Source organism: Arachis ipaensis, chromosome B7, assembly GCF_059453495.1.
Source record: "Arachis ipaensis isolate K30076 ecotype BB chromosome B7, ASM5945349v1, whole genome shotgun sequence".
NCBI classification, from domain to species: Eukaryota; Viridiplantae; Streptophyta; class Magnoliopsida; order Fabales; family Fabaceae; genus Arachis; species Arachis ipaensis.
Genome location: NC_142442.1, coordinates 120,242,617 through 120,264,711, shown reverse-complemented (window position 1 = coordinate 120,264,711; position 22,095 = coordinate 120,242,617). Strand labels below are relative to the sequence as shown.

The 22,095-nt window shown below is 35.1% G+C and overlaps 1 protein-coding gene across 1 annotated transcript; it reads left to right on the top strand.

The window, feature by feature from the left end:
- Positions 1–16,530: 16,530 nt before the first annotated feature.
- LOC107607554 (kinesin-like protein KIN-7J) lies at positions 16,531–21,486 on the top strand. Its single transcript, XM_016309494.3, has 12 exons — positions 16,531–16,849; positions 16,987–17,076; positions 17,335–17,435; positions 17,524–17,637; positions 17,728–17,809; positions 17,902–17,969; positions 18,059–18,124; positions 18,203–18,327; positions 18,724–19,042; positions 19,204–20,175; positions 20,564–20,868; positions 21,013–21,486. The coding sequence occupies exons 1-12, from the start codon at positions 16,660–16,662 to the stop codon at positions 21,341–21,343; spliced, it is 2,763 nt and encodes a 920-aa protein (XP_016164980.1). The 5' UTR covers positions 16,531–16,659; the 3' UTR covers positions 21,344–21,486.
- Positions 21,487–22,095: the final 609 nt, after the last annotated feature.

Genomic DNA, 22,095 nt, shown 5'->3' with positions numbered 1-22,095 from the left:
GAGGAGAGGGTTTCAGGGGGGCGCGACTGATAGGATTCGCGTGGTTGGGGGTTATAAATTTGAATCCACGCGGCCGCGTGGGGCACGCGGTCGCGTGGCTAGAGCGAAATGGGGGGTGACGCGATCGCATGGAGGGCAAAAAGATTGAATGACGCGATTGCCTGGCGCATGCGATCGCGTCGCTGGGATTTGTGCTAAATGCACGAATCCAGTGTCGTTTCAGCGCAACTCTCTGTCTCCTTTGGGGTGTTCGTGCAATCCATGCGATGCGGTCGCGTCGCTCACGCGGTCGCGTAGGATTGGTTGTGTGCAAGTGACGCGATCGTGTGGGTGACGCGATCGCGTGGGGCATTTGTGCGAAACGCACAATGGCCGCACGATTCCAGCCTAACTTTCTGGACGTTGGATCTTTACGCCGATCTCCAGGTCACGCGACCGCGTGGATGACGCGGTCGCGTGGGAAGTGTATTTTCGCCATTTGACGCGATCGCATGGATGTTGCGGTCGCGTCGCGCACCCTTTTTTTTATGCACAATGCAGAATGCAATGCTTAATGTGAATGCTATGCATGATTCCAGGTTTAATAGAATAAAATAAAACTCAAAAACAAACAAAACTAAATAAAATTAAAAGTGCAAAAGGAACGATCATACCATGGTGGGTTGTCTCCCACCTAGCACTTTTAGTTAAAGTCCTTAAGTTGGACATTGGAGGGGCTTCCTGTTATAGCGGCTTATGTTTAAATTCATCCAGAAATCTCCACCAATGCTTGGAATGCCAATAGCTTCCGGGGTCCCAAACCAGGCATGTAAAGCTCCTGAGTAGCTTCAAGCAAATTTTTAGGCTCCCAGAATGACGAATGTCAGAATAGATTCCAGGATCCCAAACTTTGCTTTTAAATCCGCCTCCGTCTTGATCTATATTTTTCCATCCGGGCGGTTTAGAAAGCAGATTCTCACCATGGTGACCAAACGTTTTCCGAGATCCATTCAATTGAACACGATACCAATCCGTGCACTTCAAGTTGAAGCGTGGAACCTTATTGGACCTTGTGCACCTGCTCTGAGCACGAGCCATTTTCCTCTTACTCTTAAAGCCGCAGAGAGCTCTAAGCTGGCCATCTGTTTCAAGCAAACCGTATTCAAGTGAAAAAGTAAAGTTAAAGGTTAAGGATTGTACCCACTTGAAGCTTGTATTGGGTGGTAATGGCCTTGGGGTAGGTGTTTCCGGTGGTTCTATAAGTTCTACTCCCTTGTGCTCTTCTGTGAATTCCTCCACTTCCTTGCAAGGTTCTTCAAATGCATCTGTGTCCTGGTCAAAGTCTTCTGTGTCTTCCTCATCACTCGAGTCATAGATTGGAGGTCGAGAGAAATCTACCTCTGCATCATCTTCGTATTCATTTGGGGAAGATTCTTCGATCTCAGAGAATTCACTTGCGGATGCGAGTTCATTACTAAGAGAACTTGACTTGTGACTATCATCATCAAGGAAATTGGTGTCCTGGGTTATTCCGTCTAGTTCTTCATAAACGACTTGCCTTGGGGATTGTGCACTGTCTTCCTTAGCATCAACTGTAATGTCCTTGACGGAGTTCTCCTCAGCTCTGAATTCCCATGGAGGTTCAGCGTCTCCTAGATCTTCAACCAACTCTTCTTCTTGCGTAATGACAGCTTCTTCTACTTGTTCTAGTACGAATTCATTCTCTGTCTTGTCCACTGGAGTTTTTAGTATTTCCTTCATGCTACGCTCTTCGTTAGATTGTCCACATAGGGCTGTGGTTGGTCCTTGGATGTTCGAACGTCTAGAAGCTAATTGAATTACTGCTTGCTCCAGTTGTCGAATGGTTGTTTGAAGTTTATTTACTGTTTCCTTGAGGCGAACCTCTGATTCTCGGGGTGATGGATTTGGACATGATACATAGGAAAGTGGTGGTGCTTGGGAGTGATTGGATTGGAACTGGGGTAAATAGGGATCATGTGGTGGCGAATGGTGAAGAGAGGCTTGTGAGTGTGGTGGTTCGAGGTTATGTTGAGAGGATGGTCTATAGGCACGGGGTGGGGCTTGTTGGTAGTTACAAGGTTGTCCACCATATCTATCAGCTGGGTATGCATTGCAGAATGGTCGTTGTTCATGATATCTTGGAGGGTGTTGTTGCCTAAAGGGTTGATTAGATCCTCTTGGTTCCATTCATCCTTGATTGGTTTGACCTTGATGCATATTCCTACTGTAACTTCTATTTCCTTCAACAAAGTTAGAACCAAACTCAAAGCGAGAAGGGTGAGAGTTCATAGTAGCAAATAAAATTAAAAAAGGAAAAATAGAAATAAATAAATAAATAAGTAAAAAAAATATTTACAATAACCAATAATAAGGCACACGTTAGCAGTTCCCCGGCAACGGCGCCATTTTGAAAGAGCTGGAAGATCGATGGTTTAGAAGTTATAGTAAATACTCGTTGCAAGTATAGTTACTAAACCAAGCAATCAACCTTTCTTGCAAACGTTTTGGTTGTCACAAGTAACAAACCCCTAAATAAATTGTTAACCGAAGTATTCAAACCTCGGGTCGTCTTCTCAAGGAACTGCAGGAAAGTATGTTCTTATTATTGGTTATGGAGATTGTAAATTTGGGGTTTCAAGAATGAGGAACAAATATGACAAATAATTTAAATGGCAGTTAAAATAAATAAATAACTGTAAAGCAAACTTTTGGCAAGGTATGAGAAATTGGAGGTCTATCCTAGTTATCCTTATCAATGATGATGAGAATTGAATCTTAATTCCACTTTGTTAACCTTTACTAAGATAAAGGAAGGTCAAGGGATTAATTGGTTTGATCTTCGGATCCTATTTATTTCCTAAGAAAAGATTGGGATTATTGAAGTTCAATTCAATTAACAAAGATAACAATTATCAATCATGTTGAGTTTGATAACTCCTGAGTTACTAATTTCTTAACCAGAACCGAAAGGAGAAAAGTAAATCTACTGGAACAAAAATGTCTTCAGAGTAAAAGCAATAATAGCATAAATAAAAGAAAGCAATATTAAACTGAAATACCTCAAATAGCATTAATTCAAAAGAGTAATCTATAACATGGAAGAATTCATAAATCAAATTGCAAAGTAAATAATCATCTAAAGTAATGGGATGAACAAAAGTGAAAGGGAAGCTTAAAGTAAAGGAACATTAAACCTGGGATCGAGAGTTACTCCTCAAGAGAGAAATCCTAAATCCTAATCCTAAAAGAGAGAGAGAATATCTCTCTAAACTAAATCTAAATCATGAAAAGTAACTAATTTGGCAAGCTCTCCCTGAATGGATGCATTCCCTCACTTCATAACCTCTGGTCTATGCCTTCTAGACTTGGATTTGGGCCAAAAAGGGCTTCAGAAATCGCTGGGAGCATTTTCTGCAATTTATGGTGCGTGGCCTCTGTCACGCGTCTGCGTGGGTCACGCGGTCGCGTCATTCGGAGTTTTTCTTGTCACGCGGTCGCGTCAGTCATGCGACCGCGTCATATGTGTTTTGCTTAAGGCGAGCGGTCGCGTCAGTCATGCGGCCGCGTCGCTGTTGATTCGCGCTTGGCATGCGTCCGTGTCGCCCATGCGATCGCGTGGATGCCAGTTTCTTTAGGAACTCCGTTTTGTACTTTCCTTCCATCTTTGTATGTTTTCTTTTTCATTCTTTAAGTCATTCCTGCCTTAGAAGATCTGAAACTACTCAACACACTAATCACGACATCGAATGGAAATAAAGGTAATTAAAATAATTGATTTTAAAGCATAGGAAACATGTTTTTCACATACATCACATAATAAGGAAGGGAAAGTAAAACCATGCAATTAATATGAATAAGTGGGTGAAGAATTGAATAAATCACTCAAACTAAGCACAAAATGTATCATAAAATATGGGTTTATCAACAAGCAACAATTTAAGTTTGGTGTTTTGATAATTGGATATTTTATACCCTTTTTTGGTACTATTTTCTTAGTGTTCTTAGGTATATTTTATTAAGTTTTTTTATGTTTTAGTGAAAAATTCACCTTTTGGATGCTACTTTGCATTTTTGGATTTTTATTATGATTTTAGGTGATTTTTGGGTGAAATTGGCAAGTTTTGGAAAAGTCTGATTCAAAGGCAAAAAAAGGACAACAGATGCTGTCAAATTTTGACCTCTTTGCATTCCAACGAGCATATCTTAAGCTACAAAGGTCCAATTGACGCGTTCTCAACGGTGTTGGAAAGCTAACTTCTAGGGATTTCCAGCAATGTATAATAGTCCATACTTTTCTTTGAAGAGGACAGCCCAAAACGGGCATTGAACGCCCAACTTGCCCCCTTTCTGGCGTTCAACGCCACCAAAGGAGCATAAGGCAGCGTGGACAGCCCCCTAATGGGCGTTCAATGTCCATTCCTCAAGTTGGATGCCAAGATCACCCCAAACATTCACCAAGTGGGCCCAAAAGTAGATTTTCGCACCTTTAGCCTAGTTATCTCATTTTTGTACTTTTTAATTACTAGATTATTATATATATGAGGAGATCACCTATGTTTAGGATCTTCTCCACCATATTCGAACTCATCACAGTTTTTCTCTGTAAATTATGAGCAACTAAATCTTCTGAGTTAAGGATAGGAGCTCTGCTCATCCCTATGGATTAATATTATTGCTTTTCTACTATAATACATGTTTGATTCCATTCTATGATGTGTTTTCATTCTTCATCTTTATGAATCTGGGCTAGAACGAGAGTATGACTCCTTATTCTACATGGGCTCTTGCGGATCCTTAGCCGGACCGTATTGAGCTACAGCTTGAGAATACATCACAAGTTCCAAGAGAGTATCTGGGCTAATTGGGATAAGTGAGATAAAATCTCGTTAGTCATGGGTAATTGAGGTCTCTGTGGCGTTAAGGCTAGAATTAAGAGCATCATTCTCCGATCCGGAAGATCTAACCTTGTCTGTGGCATTTTGAGTAGGATCACCAGAGATTGAATTGCGTTCGCTTCACCCTCATTCAGATCGGATGACCATTAACACCTGCGTTTGATTTAGATTAGAGGAGATTAATGACCACTAGCCCCGGCTTTAATCCCTTACAGCCTTGCTATTGAATGAATCACTCATTGTTAAAGTAGTCAGTAAGAAGTATTAATCTGGAAGGATAAGCATCTCCAACGCCTTAACTGATTCTTTATCATTGTTTCTACACCAGTTCGGTATCACTTTATTTATTATTTCATTTTATGCAATTATAACAACAACCATCTTTTCTATTCGCCTGACTAAGTCCTGTAAGATAACCATTGCTTGCTCAATCCGACAATCCTCGTGGGATCGACCCTCACGCACCTAAGGTATTACTTGAACGATCCGGTGCACTTGCTGTTTCAGTTGTGCGAGTTCTAATTTCACGCACCATCCTCTAAAAATGGGTTTCGACCATAGTTTTGGGCATTTTTAATACCAGCAATTTTGTTTAAAAGTATCTTATTCTTCCTAAACAAATTTTCAAACACTTATTTGTTATGCTAATCTTTCAAACTTCTTGTCAATGAACTCAAAGGTATAAGGAGATGTTGGTTTCTTCTCCAAGTTGAATAGAGAAAAGTATAAAATTTAGGGTGTGTTTTTCACATGATTTCATATCTGAATAACTTTTTACCCATATTCATTCTCTCCAGATTAAGATTGACTAGGAGAGGGTGATGATCATAATTACCCTCGACATCACCTCCACTCTAGCATCTCTGAATTCTCTTCTCTAATTTGAGTTGGCTAGAGCGCGATCTAATCTCTTGAAAACTCTATCAAAACCATTCCTTTGAGCTTCCATCCAAGTAAAGCGAGTTCCTACATATCTAAGGTCCATCAACTTACATTCATTTATCTTTTAGAATCGTATACACGCATAGAAATCTGTCAGGACTCCTCCTTTCTTTTCTTGTTCATTTGCAATTCTATTAAAGTCACCAACTAAAATTCACGGGATACTTATATTACTAGCTATATGTTTAAGCTTCTCCCAAAGATTTCTCCTTGACCTCTCCTGAGACAAGAATAGATAGCTAAAAGCTCTCAAGTTCTCTCATTATTCATTGAGATAGTCATATGGACAAATTGATTCTTATATTTAAGGAATCATTGTTCCGTAAAATCTGTATACCTCCACTGTAACTAGTAGCTTCTTCTCTGTAGAAATGCCTAAATCTCAGCAATCTAACCACTTCATTAGCCTTATCACCTCTACATTTGGGTTCAAACTACATAGTAGTAGTAGTAGTAGGATTTTTTTGTCAACAAGTCTCTTTTAAGGTGTGAATTGATGCCTGATTTGCAATCCCGTAGATATTTCAAGCTAGAACAATCATTAAAAACAAAGACAAAATAAAAATTATATTCTACCAAAATAAACCTTACGTGAGTAAGGGTCGATCCCACGGAGATTGTCGGCTTGAAGCAAGCTATGGTCACCTTGTAAATCTCAGTCAGACGGATATAAAATAGTTATGGAGTTTTCGAAAATAAATAATAAATAGATAGAAAATAAGGATAGAAATACTTATGTAATTCATTGGTTAGAATTTCAGATAAGCGTATAGAGATGCTTTCGTTCCTCTGAACCTCTGCTTTCCTGCTGTCTTCATCCAATCAGTCTTACTCCTTTCCATGGCTGCCTTTATGCAAGGGCATCACCGTTGTCAATGGTTACATCCCCTCCTCTTGTGAAAATGGTCCAAATGCTCTATCACAGCACGGCTAATCATCTGAGGTTCTCGATCATGCTGGAATAGGATTCACCCTCCTTTTGCGTCTGTCACTACGCCCAGCACTCGCGAGTTTGAAGCTCATCACAGTCATTCAATCCCAGAATCCTACTCGGAATACCACAGACAAGGTTTAGACTTTCCGGATTCTCATGAATGCCGCCATCAATCTAGCTTATACCACGAAGATTCTGATTAAGAGATCCAAGAGATACTCATTCAATCTAAGGTAGAACGGAAGTGGTTGTCAGGCACGCGTTCATAGGGAATAATGATGATTGTCACGTTCATCACATTCAGGTTGAAGTGCGAATGAATATCTTAGAAGCGGAATAAGTTGAATTGAATAGAAAAACAGTAGTACTTTGCATTAATCTTTGAGAAATAGCAGAGCTCCACACCTTAATCTATGGAGTGTAGAAACTCTACCGTTAAAAATACATAAGTGAAAGGTTCAGGCATGGTCGAATGGCCAGCCCCCAAAACGTGATCACAGGATCAAAAATACAATCCAGGATGATCCGAAGATATCTAATACAATAGTAAGAAATCCTATTTATAATAAACTAGCTACTAGGGTTTACAGAAGTAAGTAATTGATGCATAAATCCACTTCCGGGGCCCACTTGGTGTGTGCTTGGGATGAGCTTGAATGTTACACGTGCAGAGGCTCTTTCTGGAGTTGAACGCCAGGTTGTAACGTATTTCTGGCGTTCAACTCTGGTTTGTGACTTGTTTCTGGCGTTTAACTCCAGACAGCAGCATAGAACTGGCGTTCAACGCCCTTTTACGTCATCTAAACTCGGCCAAAGCATGGACTATTATACATTGCTGAAAAGCCCTGGATGTCTACTTTCCAACGCAATTGGAAGCGCACCATTTTGAGTTCTGTATCTCCAGAAAATCTACTTTGAGTGCAGGGAGGTCAGAATCCAACAGCATCAGCAGTCCTTCTTCAACCTCTGAATCTGATTTTTGCTCAAGTCCCTCAATTTCAGCCAGAAAATACCTGAAATTACAGAAAAACACACAAACTCCTAGTAAAGTCCAGAAATATGAATTTAACATAAAAACTAATGAAAACATCCCTAAAAGTAACTAGATTCTACTAAAAACATACTAAAAACAATGCCAAAAAGCGTATAAATTATCCGCTCATCATGTCTCTCCCTTTTTTGTCATTTTGTACTTTTCTCCTTAGGTCATTCTATAAAAATTCTTGTTCTGTAATACAGCAAATCTAGAATTCGTCCTACTAACGTGTCATTTGCCTCCTCCATTAACATAATTACTTGTATCTTAACCTATTTTCACCTCTTTTCGTCCAAGTGTTTGCCATTGGACCAATATCCATAGTCCATATTTTTCTTTTTTTTTTTCTTTCATGACCTTTTTTCTCTTATCAGTATTTTATTGGATAGAAAAAAAATTTTTCTTTTATCTCTCGTTGTGCCCCTATAGTAGTACCATTTTTTTATAGTTCTAAATCTGAGTCCTTTCCTTTTCAAGGCAGCTCTCTTTCTCATGTTCCACTCTTCCACAAGAGAAACAGACTTGGTGTAGCCCTTCATACTCTATGGAGTGGTTTACTCTATTAATCTCATATTGAGATACCAGAAATTTAGTCAAATCCATTTTTATACAAAATCTTGTAAATTTACCTCTTTAAGACCTCTACTATGCTAGAATCTATCTTTAGTGTTCTTCCAATGATGTTACTAATCTTTTTTGGAATGATCTTATTTTAATACTCAATAGCAAGTCTTGGAAGTTTAACCCAGGTAGCTACATTATCAATGGTTGCAGTAGTTAGGTCAAAATTAGATTTTTAAAGTCTCACCAAGAGATAATATTCTAAGATTTTCCAAAAATTTTCTGTAAGAGAAAAGCCCAAATCTTTCGAGCTAAAGAACCTTACGAGAAAGAACTCACAACCCAAATCAATAACTTTAATACTTTTCATTTTATCCCATAAATTCGTCAGTCTTTTTTTCATTGGCATTAAAAAAAATTTTCTTCCCATGAGCTTTACAATAAGAGACTCCACCACTCTTTTATAATCTCTTTTAATACTTTTTTCTATGACAAAGTTGTAGAGCACATAGAGTAGTTTTCTTATCACAATCTCTTCATCATTCTTGCTCTCCTCTTCCTTCATTTAAGGAGGGAATTTTTCTCTCTAGGTCGCTCCACCTCCATGGCTGCTTGGTCATTCTTGGTTGTCTTTACTATACTTGTAAATAACTTCTTCCCACATTTCTTGCCACCCTGCTCCTAATTCTCAGCCTTTTCTCACAATCACTTCATTAATATCTGTATCCATGATAATTTCATTATCCACCATCTATTCTTTATGCCTTAGTTGAAGGCCTATATCTTATGAGAACTTTCATGTTTCTCCGATTTTCTTAATCTTCTTTTCAAACCTACTATCCTCTTTTTCTTTCAGTTTCTCTATGGGATCATGGGGTTGAGAGGCTCCCCTTCTCATTGAAAGGTAGCTGAGACGAAGTGCAAAGAAAGGCAACTCAGATAAAAAATAAAAAAAATAAAAAAATTGTCAAAAAATTTAGCTGTATTTTTTACACCAAGTTTTGATGATCTTTTTTTTTTTGAGTTGATGGTGATGCACCACTATTTCGTGGTACATTTTGTACTTAATTGAGTGGATTTTATCCACTAAACTCACACTTGTTCATATAATTCGCATGTTTTACATTTTTCTTCCTAATTTTGTGCTATGATTAAAAACATGTTTTTTTTGTCTTAATTTAGCTAAATTTAATCCTCTCTTATTACCATTTGATACCATAATATGTGTGTTAAGTGTTTTCAGAGATTAAATGGTCTGATACTTAATTTTTTCAACTTTCTGAGCTTGGCTTGAACTATAATGTTTGTCTGATATGCATTTTGATATACTATAGTTGTTGTTCTAAATAGACTGATATTAGACTTGCATAACTAACACACAAATTAAACTAAATATGAATTTTTCAACCCAAGAAAATGTTTGTTAGGATTAATCAAAATTATTATTTTTTAAACTCTTCAACAACAACCACAACAATAACAACAATAATATCATCGTATTTTTTTAAGGTGGGCGACTAATGACAATGATGATGATGATAAAAATCAAATTTTTATCTTTTTATAAATATAAATATTTGTATTTAAAAAATGTGTGATGATGATATCTTTCGAAAAATCTCTACAACCAAACAAAATTTTTAACTAAGTCCAACCAAATAGTTATAACGCATTTTATATCCATGTGTCACTTACTGTGCTTCTCATAATTCTTTTTTCACCCTCTTAACAAGAACCTATGTCACGATTATGAAATTTCGGTATCAAAATTTAAAAACTTCTTATGTCACGGTTAAAAAGTTTCGATGCTATTTTCTAATAAATTTTGCATAACTCAAAGCTTCTCCTCTTCATCATTATCATCATCATCTTCTTTTCTTATTCATCTTTTACTTCTTGTTTCACCTTCTCATAATTTTTTTTGTTTTATCCTCTTAACAAGAACAAAAATAAAAAAAATTAAATAAAAAATAAGAAAAAATATACAATGCTGCAAAACTACCTAGAAAAGGAGGAGAAAAAAAATATAGCAACATTAATAGCAATAAAAGAATGATAATGAAAAAAAAATACGCAAAAAAATAGAGGAACACGAAGATTAAAAAAAAGGTATTTATATTAAAGAGCACAGAATATGGAATGTTCGCGTTAGTAGGGAGTTGAAGCATATCTAACACACTATCACTAATAAAATTAGATCATTTTTATTGAATTTGAGCCAATTTAATTACTAAAAAACTCAGATATGTAATGAGACTGAATATCTTTTTATATTTTCATTTTAATTATGAACTTTTATTTAACTTATCGATTTATTTCATTTAGTCATTCACAGTCGCATTATAACTTATAAGTATATATGTGTCATGAGTTTAACTATAAAGTATGTTATACTTTTCAAATTTTATAGTTGGAATGTTTAGTTTTTTTTTAGGTTAAATTACACAGTTAGTTCCTACATTTTCAGTGAAATTACAAATTGGTCCCTATAGTTTAAAAATTTGTAATTGGATCCCTGAAATAAATTAAAATTTATAATTGGGTCCCTACCGTTCAAACACCGTTTGATTTAACAGAATATTCCTCAGTATATTCGCTATTTTAAGCATGTGAGTTACACGTGTTTAACAGTAAGGACTAATTTGCAATTTTAGTAAAAGTATAGGGACCAACACTATAATTTAACTATTTAAAAATGACAAAAAAATCTCTAACCCATCCCACCCCCTCCTCAGCCTTCTCACTGTCACTTCTCCACTTTCCAAAACAGAGAAAAAATCCCTAACCCATCCCACCCCCTCCCCAGCGTCATGAATTGAAGGAACAACAACAATTCTTTACGCTCATGTCTCCTCTTCCTCTTCATCTTCAACTCCATTTCTCTCTTCCTTTACTTCCTCACATACTCTTTCAATTCTTTACGCTCCAATGCCAACCTTCACAATCAAGTTCCTCTCTTAAGATCACAGCAACAACAACAATCGCACCATCACTCTTCAAAGTCATGGCTAATTCTCCCTTCTTACCTGCTCCTGTGAAGACTACTTCGGGAACGGCTTCGGTGGGGACTCATTGGCGGTGAACACACGGCAAATAACGTTGCTGTGGGGAGCGGCGTCACCGTGGTAGGGGAATTCCTCCCAGCCGAAGGCTTCTATGACATTGTTGAAGTCAGAGGGGCTTTGGATCGGGAAACCTAACTCCATCGTAAACCTCATTTTGTTGAAATCTAAATCTCCAAGAAGAAGGAGAAGTAGAAGGAGGAGAGTGCTGTAGATGCGTTGGCAAAGTGTGCATGGTTGATGTTGTTTGCTTCCTTTCCAGGGAAGACAACCTCTTGTCTCCCTCTCAAGCTCTCAAAGCTTCTCTTTCTGTTATTCTTACTCAACCTTTCTCTCTGCTTCTGCTTGAAATGTTAGACCTCATATTTTTCTTCAATTTTCTGAATCTGAAATTTTAACTCATAGTAGATAAAGTAAATTTAGATTTTAATTACTGAGACTTGTTTACTAGAAGCAATTAATCTGATTCTCCAAGGAGCACAGATTATAGCAGCAACAAGAAAGAATGGGGTGGGGGGAAGGAAACGCGTTTTGGGGGTTGGGGGGAGGGGGAGCCGAAAGAAAACGTGAAGGGGGAGGGGAAGGAGAGGGAAAAGGGGAAATGAAGAGGGGGAAGGGGGGAGAGGGGGAGGGGGACGGCGCTGGCTAAGCTTGGAGGGGGACCCCGCTGACGCTGCTTCTTCCTCTGTGACTGTCTCTGCTTCTTCTTCTGCTTGAGCCTCTGCTTCTTCTTCTGTTACTGCCTCTGCTTTTATTTTTGTGACTGCTCCAATTTCTGATTTTGATTTATTTTTTGATTTTATTGTTGTTGTGTGTTGATTTGGTTGTTGAGTTGAATTTCTGATTGTTTGATTTGTTGAAATGTTATCTTTCTGGGATTGTTGTTGTTGAAGCCCTATTGTTGTTGTTAAAAAAGAATAACAAAAAAATTCTGAAGAGAGGAGGAAGAAAAAAAAAGGAGAAAAAGAGGAAGAAGATGACATTATGGTAAATGTGCTTTTTTTTTACGGTAAACGTTATTGAAGATCTAATTACAAATTTTAATTTACTTCAGGGACCTAATTACAAACTTTTAAATTATAGGGACCAATTTACAATTTTACTGAAAGTGTAGGGACTAACTGTGTAATTTAACCTTTTTTTTAAATATTAAATGAACAAGTGATTTTTATAACCAAGTTTAACTACATTTTTGTTTTTATTATGTCTTTTTCCTTTTCTTCTTTCTCTAACTAAAGTTTTTTATTAACAATTTTTAAATTATTGAATCAATTTGGTTAAATTTAATTACTAAAATAAATTAATAATGTAATAATATCTCATTTTTTAAAATTATTTATTTAAATATTTTAAGTTTTTTTATGTTTGAATTTTAAATTTTTCAAAATATAAAAAGGTACATCTCTTTACAATCTATACTATCTATACTGTGAGATTTATTATTATTCTAGAATATTTTTATAAATTCAATAATAAGAATCAGGTTCAAGAATATAAAAAGTTCTAAAAAACTAATTTAATGATTAAGTATTTTCTTAGATTTTAAAAATATGTTACAAAAAGGACATTTATTTTTCATAACTCATTTTAATATCTAAAACTCAAATTTATGAGGTTAATTATTACATTATATTGTAACGATTATTCTACTATTAAAGGAGAATGTTACAACATTGACTATATATAAACCTAAGAGTATCATATGAAAGGAGACCACAATAAAGCCTCAAACATCTTATGACAAAAGTAGCTCATAAAAAGAACAACTCATATAAGAAAAGCTTGTAACATCATATCCTCATAATATATGCACTATTTTAAATAAGTGCACTCATGTATGATCTATAACTTGAGCATAGGAGGATGGTGGTGACATTGTGTCTCCATCCTACTTTCTAAATTTGGTTCAGATAACTCTTAAAATCGGAAGATCAAAAATATTTTTGAACAATGGCGCCATCTGTAAAGAAACGTTGCTCGTCACATCCTCTTCATTTTGAGTTCTACTCTAAAATTTGAAAATCATAAATTTCAAACCTCCAAATTCTTGAATTTTTTTTATCTTTTATTAAAAAATAAAAATTTTAAAAACAAGAAAACGGATGAATTTCTTAAAATAATTTCAATTATATGAAAAATTATATCATATTATCATATCTCTTTGTATATGAATCTAGAACAATACATGCTTACAAGATGAATAATATACTTAAAGATATAAAAAAATATATATGAATATAAAAGACAAATATTAAAGTACATAATTCAAAAATTTCACAAAAAAGGTAAAAATGTTTATAAATTTCAATTTTTGATTATATTATTATACGTTTTAAAGGCTTATAATTACTTGACCAATTAAATGGTCAATGATTTAGAGGCTTAGTAATAACTTAAAAATTGTGAAGTAAAAAATCAAAAAATAAAAATTTACAAATTTACCACAAAAAGTATTATTTAACATTCAGAAATTAAAATTTATAAAGTCGGAAGATGGAAATTTGTTCTCTACTAAAGAAGAAAAATATTTAAAATCCTAATTAAACTCCTTGAAAGCAACCCACATTTATTCTTAGACACATAAAATTATGATTTATTTATTTAAATTTTTATAGAATGTTTTAGAGCATATTATTATTTAAACAAATAATATGAAAGTTTGTAGTAGAAATAAAAGAATAATCTTTCAACGATTGTTTATTAAAAAAATATTATAAGTCAACTAATCTAAATTAGAAAAATCCATCATTCAATTGTCCTAATAATCGTTTTAAATAGAAAAAAATCTTATTTAGATAGATTGTACTTAAATAAAAAAAAATATTATGTAATTATTTTAAGATAAATAAATTTTTTATTTTAAATTCAATATTTTTATGATTGAGTTACTATTTTAAGCATAATAAATTTAATAATTATTGATTCTAACAACTTAAATTTATTTTGATACGTCTTCATTAGAATTTTAAAAACTTGAATGCTCGAGTTTACAAGTTACAAATTAAAAGGACTCACAATAGGAACTCCATGAAATTAAAAAATTAAAAAATAAAAAAAAAAATCTTACATTTAAGGAATGCAAACATAACTCTTAATTCTAGAATCACAATATGCAAATTTTGATTAAAAAAATCTAACTTCCAAACTCATAAATTGAAGTGGTAACTTATGATTAGGGTTCGAACTTTATAAAAAAAAGTAAGCAAAATAAAAAAATTCCACCTTAAAGGATGAGACACTTGGATTGAGATCTAAAACTCAGAAAATTTTTCTCGAAAGAAAGACATGAGAAGTTTGGGAGCCTGTGCAGGAAAATTTCTATAAGCCCAATACTAAAATCTGGGTTCAAGAGTATAAGAAGTTCTAAAAAATCAGTTTGATGATTAAGTATTCTTTCGAATTTTAAATAATATGTTACAAAGAGGACACTAACTCCTCATAACTCATTCTAATATCTAATAACTCAATTTTATGAGGTTAATTGTTACATTATAACTATTATTCTACTGTTAAAAAAGAATGTTACAACATTAACTGTATATAGGTCTAAGAGCACCATGTAAAGGAAAATCACAATAAGACGTCAAACATCTTATAATAAAAATAGTTCATAAAAAAAACAACCCACGTAAGAGAAGCTTGTATCATCAGAATCTCATAATATATGCACTATTCGATCTAAATACGTGCATTCTCCGATATAATCTCTATTTTAGTTTTTCTTGCGATCTATAATTATTATAACCCATGTCAACTTAAATATCGAAGTTCTTGCAGTTACACTCCCATTATTGGAGATGACGAATTCGAGATATTAAAACTTCGAAGTAGGAGAATAATGACAATATCATGTCTCTAACTTATTTTTTACAATTTTGTTTAGACAACTCTTAAATTCAGAAAAACAAAAATACTTATAAACAATTACTATTTTGATGGCATTAGTGATTTCTTTTTTTTCAAAGTTGGTGGCATTATTGATTACCGTTTAAGAATAGTTAATAATATAGCATATTAATATTTTAAATCTCCATAAGTTACACATTTGAATTTTGAAAATATATCTCATTGTAATTTAATATTAGTATATTACACTTGTTACTATTTAAGATTGTAGATTATTACAGATGTAGATATTTGTATCGGTATCGTATATGTTGATGGAAATTTATTATATGATTATTGGAATATACTAAAATCGTGTATTTAATAAACGTAGCAAACCGTAACATATTATATTATAACAAGTATGTACTACAAAATAATGGAAGATAATAATGTCATTGGTATTTATGCAAATTACTACTACTATTTTTAATTTTAAATTGGCGAGGGCGTAACTAATAACTTGTCGTACGATCAACGATGTGTCAGACTGTCAGCCAGAATATGTTTGAATTTTAGTTATTAATTGGGTTTACTTTCTTTTATCCTTATTTAGACATTGATATGCATGTAAAGCATCCAAAAGGAAGAATTTCAAGCTGCGCTGCATCGAAGAAAATAGAGGAAATGGTGCTTTTGTGAAACCAAAAAACAAGAGCGAGGAAAATAAGGAAAAATAGTTCTTGACTTGAGCGCAGTTATCGCAGCAGAGCCCCACAAATTTTAATTTGCAACGCAACATAAGGTCAAGGAAAACCGGGGTAATAAGGTCAATAACAGGGTGAGGGAAGGACAAAATTGTGAATCAAATCAAATATTCTGTTGTTAACGGACAAAAGGTTTTATTTGGCGCGTTGAAGCAGGATCCGAGAGTTGAGGAAGAAAAGAGGGAATAGGAATACAAACCGTTTTGCCATAAACACCAAAATCTCCACTCCGTTGTCTCTATCTCCGGCCACTCACCGCCGTGAGAGGTTGGAGAAACGGTACGTATCACCTAATACTTTTTCCCCTCCAATAATCCGTTTTTGAATTAATTAATGATCACAGATATAGATATAGATATCATAATCCTTCCTTTTCAAATGCATGCTTCGGCATATTTGATTTGATTTTTCGCGTGTTTGTTTTACGTAGGGGTGAGACGCAAATTTCAGCTGCAAGGAAGAATGAAATATGAGCAGTGAAGCAGATAACGTAACGCTGAAGAAACGTAATGAATCAGGTTGTTGTTGCTGCTACAATTGCAAGTGCATGTGCAAGGTTAACGTTCTGGGTGTTGTGTTAGTGTGTTGAGTGCGATTCGACACAACGCGCGGTGGCGTTGGTGTTGGCGTCTTTCAAATGGCAAAGATGAGAGAGCCGGGGTCCGAGACACCTACCTCAAACTGCGAGGAGGAGAAGATTTTTGTTTCGATTCGAGTAAGGCCTTTGAATGATAGAGAAAGGTGGAGGCGTGATGCGTCCGAATGGGAGTGCATTTCTGGAAACACCATCAGATACAAGAATGGTCCAACAGATGGCTACACTTTTGGTACGAAATACATTATATGTTATATCATTGCCTATGATCCAATATCAAACAATTAATAGATACGAGTCGTAGTTTTAAGCATTTTCTCTTGAATTCTGATTATGACATGTGAAGATTGAATCATTTATTTGAAACAGACAGGGTATATGGGGAGAAGAGCTCCACGCAGCAGGTTTATGAGCAGGGGATCAAGGAAATTGTCCTTTCAGTTGTTAGTGGCATCAATTGTGAGTAGTAACCCTTCTTGATTTAATGTCTTGGATGGTGGATTTTATTCTATTTTTATTATATGAAATCAAATGAATAAATTTCAATTGAATATTTTCTTAGTTTTATTTATAGTTTAATTTATGTATAAATTTGTTAATTTTAAAATTATTAACTTTTAAATTAATTTATATATTTTATAAATTATATATCCATTGAGTCACCAAAAAAGAAAAGTATATATCCATTGTCTAAATCTAGATTGAATGTAATTTTAGGTAGCGTTTTTGCATACGGACAAACAAGCAGTGGGAAGACTTACACCATGAAAGGAATTACTGAATATGCAATAGATGATATATATGACTACATAGAGAGGGTACAAACAAATTCCAGTTATTTTGGTCTCAAATTGATGATTTTATGTTGATGCTACCAAAACATGATATTTTATTGTTGTGTCCCAGCAACATGGGAGAGACTACATTATGAAGTTCTCTGCGATGGAAATATATAATGAAGCAGTTAAAGACCTTCTTACTACAAATTCTCCTCCACTTAGATTGCTTGATGATCCAGAGGTAAATTTACCATGTTTTTTTTTTTTGGACATGTAAGAGTTCCTGGCTTTAGTTCTTTTGACCAGTTGAGAATCTATGTGCCTCAAACAGAAAGGGACTATTGTTGAGAGACTTACAGAGGAGACTCTCACAGAGAGGAGCCACTTGCAGGAACTCCTTTCAACATGTGCAGGTATTGGTGACTTGGTGTCTATTTAGTTTTACACTCTTACCACTTTTGATGCTTTTCAAAGATTTCAACGCACATCTGCAAATATCTTGCAGCTCATAGGACAACGGAAGAAACAGCCATGAATGAGACTAGCTCCAGATCTCATCAAATTCTCCGATTGGTATCCACTTTATTATAAAATTAGTTAATATTTTTTACCAAAATACTCTTATTTTATTCCTAACCTTACCCAAAATGATGAAATTGCAGACAGTTGAAAGTAACCCTACTGATTATGTAGGTGCTACACGTTCTGGTACACTTATAGCCAGTGTGGTATGATTTTTACCCGTTTTCTCCTATACAAGTGTGCGCGCGTGTGAATAGAAAATAAAAATTATTTTCTTTCTACAGAATTTCGTTGATCTTGCCGGGAGCGAGCGTGCTTCTCAAGCATTATCAGCAGGCACAAGATTGAGAGAAGGTAGCCACATAAATCGAAGTTTGCTGACCCTTGGAACTGTAATTCGAAAACTAAGGTATTCTAAAATTCAAAATTTTTGCATCTAGTTGCTCTGTATTATGCTTTAAGTTTGATTGCCCTGAAGTAGTAGAAGAATATTATGATAATTTATTGAAAATGTTGACTGCGTGTTCTGCTTTCTGAAAAGTGTAATTGCCTAATTGGTATGTTAAGGTATTCTAAAGAGCCAAAGTATTTGATGTTGATGTACTGTATCCTAAGCATGCATATTTGTTGACTTAATAGATCTTTATTGCTTCTTCCTACCCACTTGCCAACCTAATCTGAAGTGAAAGTTCCATTTTTTTCAAAAAAAAATCAGAAGAAAAAGAAAGGGGTGATTAAACATTATTTCGCTACTTTCATTTTCAAATAGATTGTCTGAATTCTAAGCCACTATTGTTCATTGCAGCAAGGAAAGAAATGGACACATACCTTACAGAGACTCTAAACTTACTCGTATTCTACAAAATTCTTTAGGCGGCAATGCAAGAACAGCAATAATTTGCACCATTAGTCCGGCGCGAAGCCAGGTTGAGCAATCGAAAAATACCCTACTCTTTGCTGCTACTGCCAAGCAGGTGACTACTAATGCTAAGGTCAATGTGGTCATGTCAGATAAGGTCTTGGTACAACAACTACAGAAAGAGTTGGCTAGAATGGAGAATGAGTTGAAGGGCTTCAGTTCAAATTCTGCTATACTAAAGGAGAGAGAGCTTCTGATTGAACAGGTAAGGGAAGATTCAATAATGTGTATCCTCACTAAGATATTTCAAACTCTTTGTATCCTTTCAAAAAACATACAAACTATAAAAGACAAATATCGTAGAGTACATAATTTGATCTCATTAATTTTTATTCACTTTGTACTTCTTGATTTGAAAATATGCAGATGGAACAGAAGATCAAGGAGTTGACTGAACAACGTGATCTCTTTCAATCTCGTGTTGAAAATTTGCTCCAGACAACTACTCAACTTGAGACTCCTCGTCATCGCAGAAGAACATCCAGTGTGTCTAATTTAACTGCAAAACTTTTACAGCATCAAGACAATATGGAAGACGACTTTCTTTTGGATGGCAGTCCTCCCACATTTGCTGGGCCTGATCCATGTCATGGTTGGGAGGAGATATCTAGGGAAGCCGGTTCTGAAGATAGTATCAGAGAAGTTCAATGTGTTGATACATCCCTTCGTGCTTTGAAAGAAAGTGGAGGAAATACCCCCATGATACAAGTCGCACATGTAGTTACTAAATCATCATCGAGGAATGAGCATAAAGGGTTGGATCATGTTGCTGAACTTAATAGTCAAGATTTTCTGAAGCAAACAGTTCAGGACCCTGAAAAGACCAACGAACCCTGCCATGTTGAGGACCTTTCAGAGTACCCAAATGAGTCCCCATATATTTCTTGCAAGCCCATGTTGGCTGCTCATGCTACTCCAATGTCTCCAGCTGCTCAAATAATCAAAGTGGATTGGGAACCTGCATCACTTCATCATGCCAAAAGGTTGCAGCAAAAGGTTATGTCATACTCATCACCTTCTTGGTTAGGTAAGTTTGACCAGGAATTCGCATCACCTTCTCGATTTGCCGGAGTGCAACAGACACCAACTAGGGTCGAACAGGAATATTCTGATTGCTTGGATTACCTCCCTGAGGAGCCATATAAATCGCCAATGCAAGTTACTACACGAAAATCATCTAGAAAATATTCTCAAATTGGTGAGACCAATACTGCAGTTCCAGTAGAATCCGATGTTGATTCTGATGGAGAGGATACTGCAAGCGTTCTCAATTTCGCTGTAAGAATGAATGAGAAGTCTAGGTCAAAGCTATCGAAGAAGAACTCTAACGATCAATTGGTAAGCACAGAAATAGGTTTTAAGATCCAATTGACAAGCATATAGAGATTATCCCATGTGATCAAGATGCATTCATGTTTTAAACAAGACTATAAACAACATACATGGTTTTTTAATAAGTTAGAATATGATTATAAAAAATTTGCATATTGCATATTTAAGAATGAAAATTATATATATAGAATTTTTACCAAAAAATATTTTGTTAAAAATAACAATTTTATTACTCGGATGTAGTTCTGTTTTCATGTCCAAGACATGCACATGGAGAGTAGAAAATCTTATTCAGTATTTTTTCGACAAAAACTCCCTCAAGTTTTATCCTCTAACAACAAGCATTCTGCATGAAGATTTAATATTTGTATATTTTATTTTAAATGTGTTATAGGTACACGGAAAATCATATGTAGTCAATAAACGTCTAAGCAAAATAAAAGGTATGGGTTTCTATGAATGCGCGGGAGCTATGACACCTTCCAGATTTGAGAGACAGCAGAAAGATATAGTGGAACTTTGGCATGCATGTAATGTACCACTTGTACACAGATCCTATTTTTTCCTTCTCATCAAGGGTGAACTTGCGGATACTGTGTACTTGGACGTTGAGCTCCGACGTTTGTCCTTTCTTCAGCACACATTTTCTACTGGAGCTGACATTACAGGACAAGGTCTAGATGTCACACCTAATTCAAGGTAAAATCTGTGTTTATTAAGTATATTTTTAACATGCAATTCACCCTTCCATCTGCAAGGATGACCAATTCATATTAATGAACAATTTTAACTGTGATTGCCCATATAGTGCAAGACATGTGATCATATGTTTTTGTTTGATAGCCTGAAGGCTCTGAATCGTGAGAGGAAGATGCTAAGCAAGCAGGTGCACAAGAAATTTTCCTATAAGGAAAGACTGCAACTATACCAGAGGTGGGGTATTGATTTGAATACTAAGCACAGAAGCATACAATTGGCATATCTGCTATGGACCAACACAGAGTTGAACCACGCAAGGGAAAGTGCAACACTTGTTGCTAGGCTTGTTGGTTTGATAGACTCGGGTGATGATTCAAAGAAGAGTTTTGGATTTGGCTTCGGCTTCTTGGCCCGACGCAAGAGCAGCACTGTTAAACCCGATAACTGGAAGGAGAATATGACTACCGTTGGATAGAAACATAAGCCAGCATTTTTTTATATTGACATTTAATTCATGTGGTTGATTCAATTTGTATTCTGGTCATCTTCATATTTTACTCGACTTCTAGGTTCTGGTTGTACATTGGAGAGAATTTTAAGATCATAGTGATTGTTTAATTTATTCCATTAATTCAAATAAAACCTTTGCTGTTACATCTCTAAGAAACTCTTTCCGCTCCCACCAGGTCTTTTAACAAGGAGAATACTAGGGGACAATGATTTTGTTGAAAATATGAACAACCACTAATCAAATAAAAACACACTATACCTCTAATTTAATCCTCTAAATTTTAATATTAAAATAACTATTCGTACACTAATAATATATCTATTGTTTAGATTGTTTAATATTTTCATTGTTTACCTATACTTTTCCTTTAACATATTAGTTAAGCCTTTAGGAATCCTTCATGCTTCAAGAGAATGTGTTGATATGCTACGGTTCAGTATGGAGGCGTAAATGTGTTCATTAAATATACATAGATCTTAATACGTTAGATCAATGTTGGTTTAAGGTGGGACCTAATTTTCTTGTGCAATTTAAATAATACAGCTACGCTTGTGTTCCTAGGTATATATATATAACTTATTCAATTTCACCATGTTTAGACAACTTGTCAAACCTAGGCATGCAAGGCCCATGCCTCTATAACTGAAACATTTATTTTATTTGTTTTGCAAGATGGACAAATTAATTTTACTTCACGTTTTTTGTCTAGATTTAAT

Coding starts and splice junctions, on each gene's coding strand:
- LOC107607554 (XM_016309494.3), top strand. CDS start 16,660: ATGGCAAAGATGAGAGAGCCGGGGTCCGAGACACCTACCTCAAACTGC. Junction 16,850..16,986: donor AACAGATGGCTACACTTTTG/GTACGAAATACA, acceptor TATTTGAAACAG/ACAGGGTATATGGGGAGAAG. Junction 17,810..17,901: donor ACTCCTTTCAACATGTGCAG/GTATTGGTGACT, acceptor AATATCTTGCAG/CTCATAGGACAACGGAAGAA.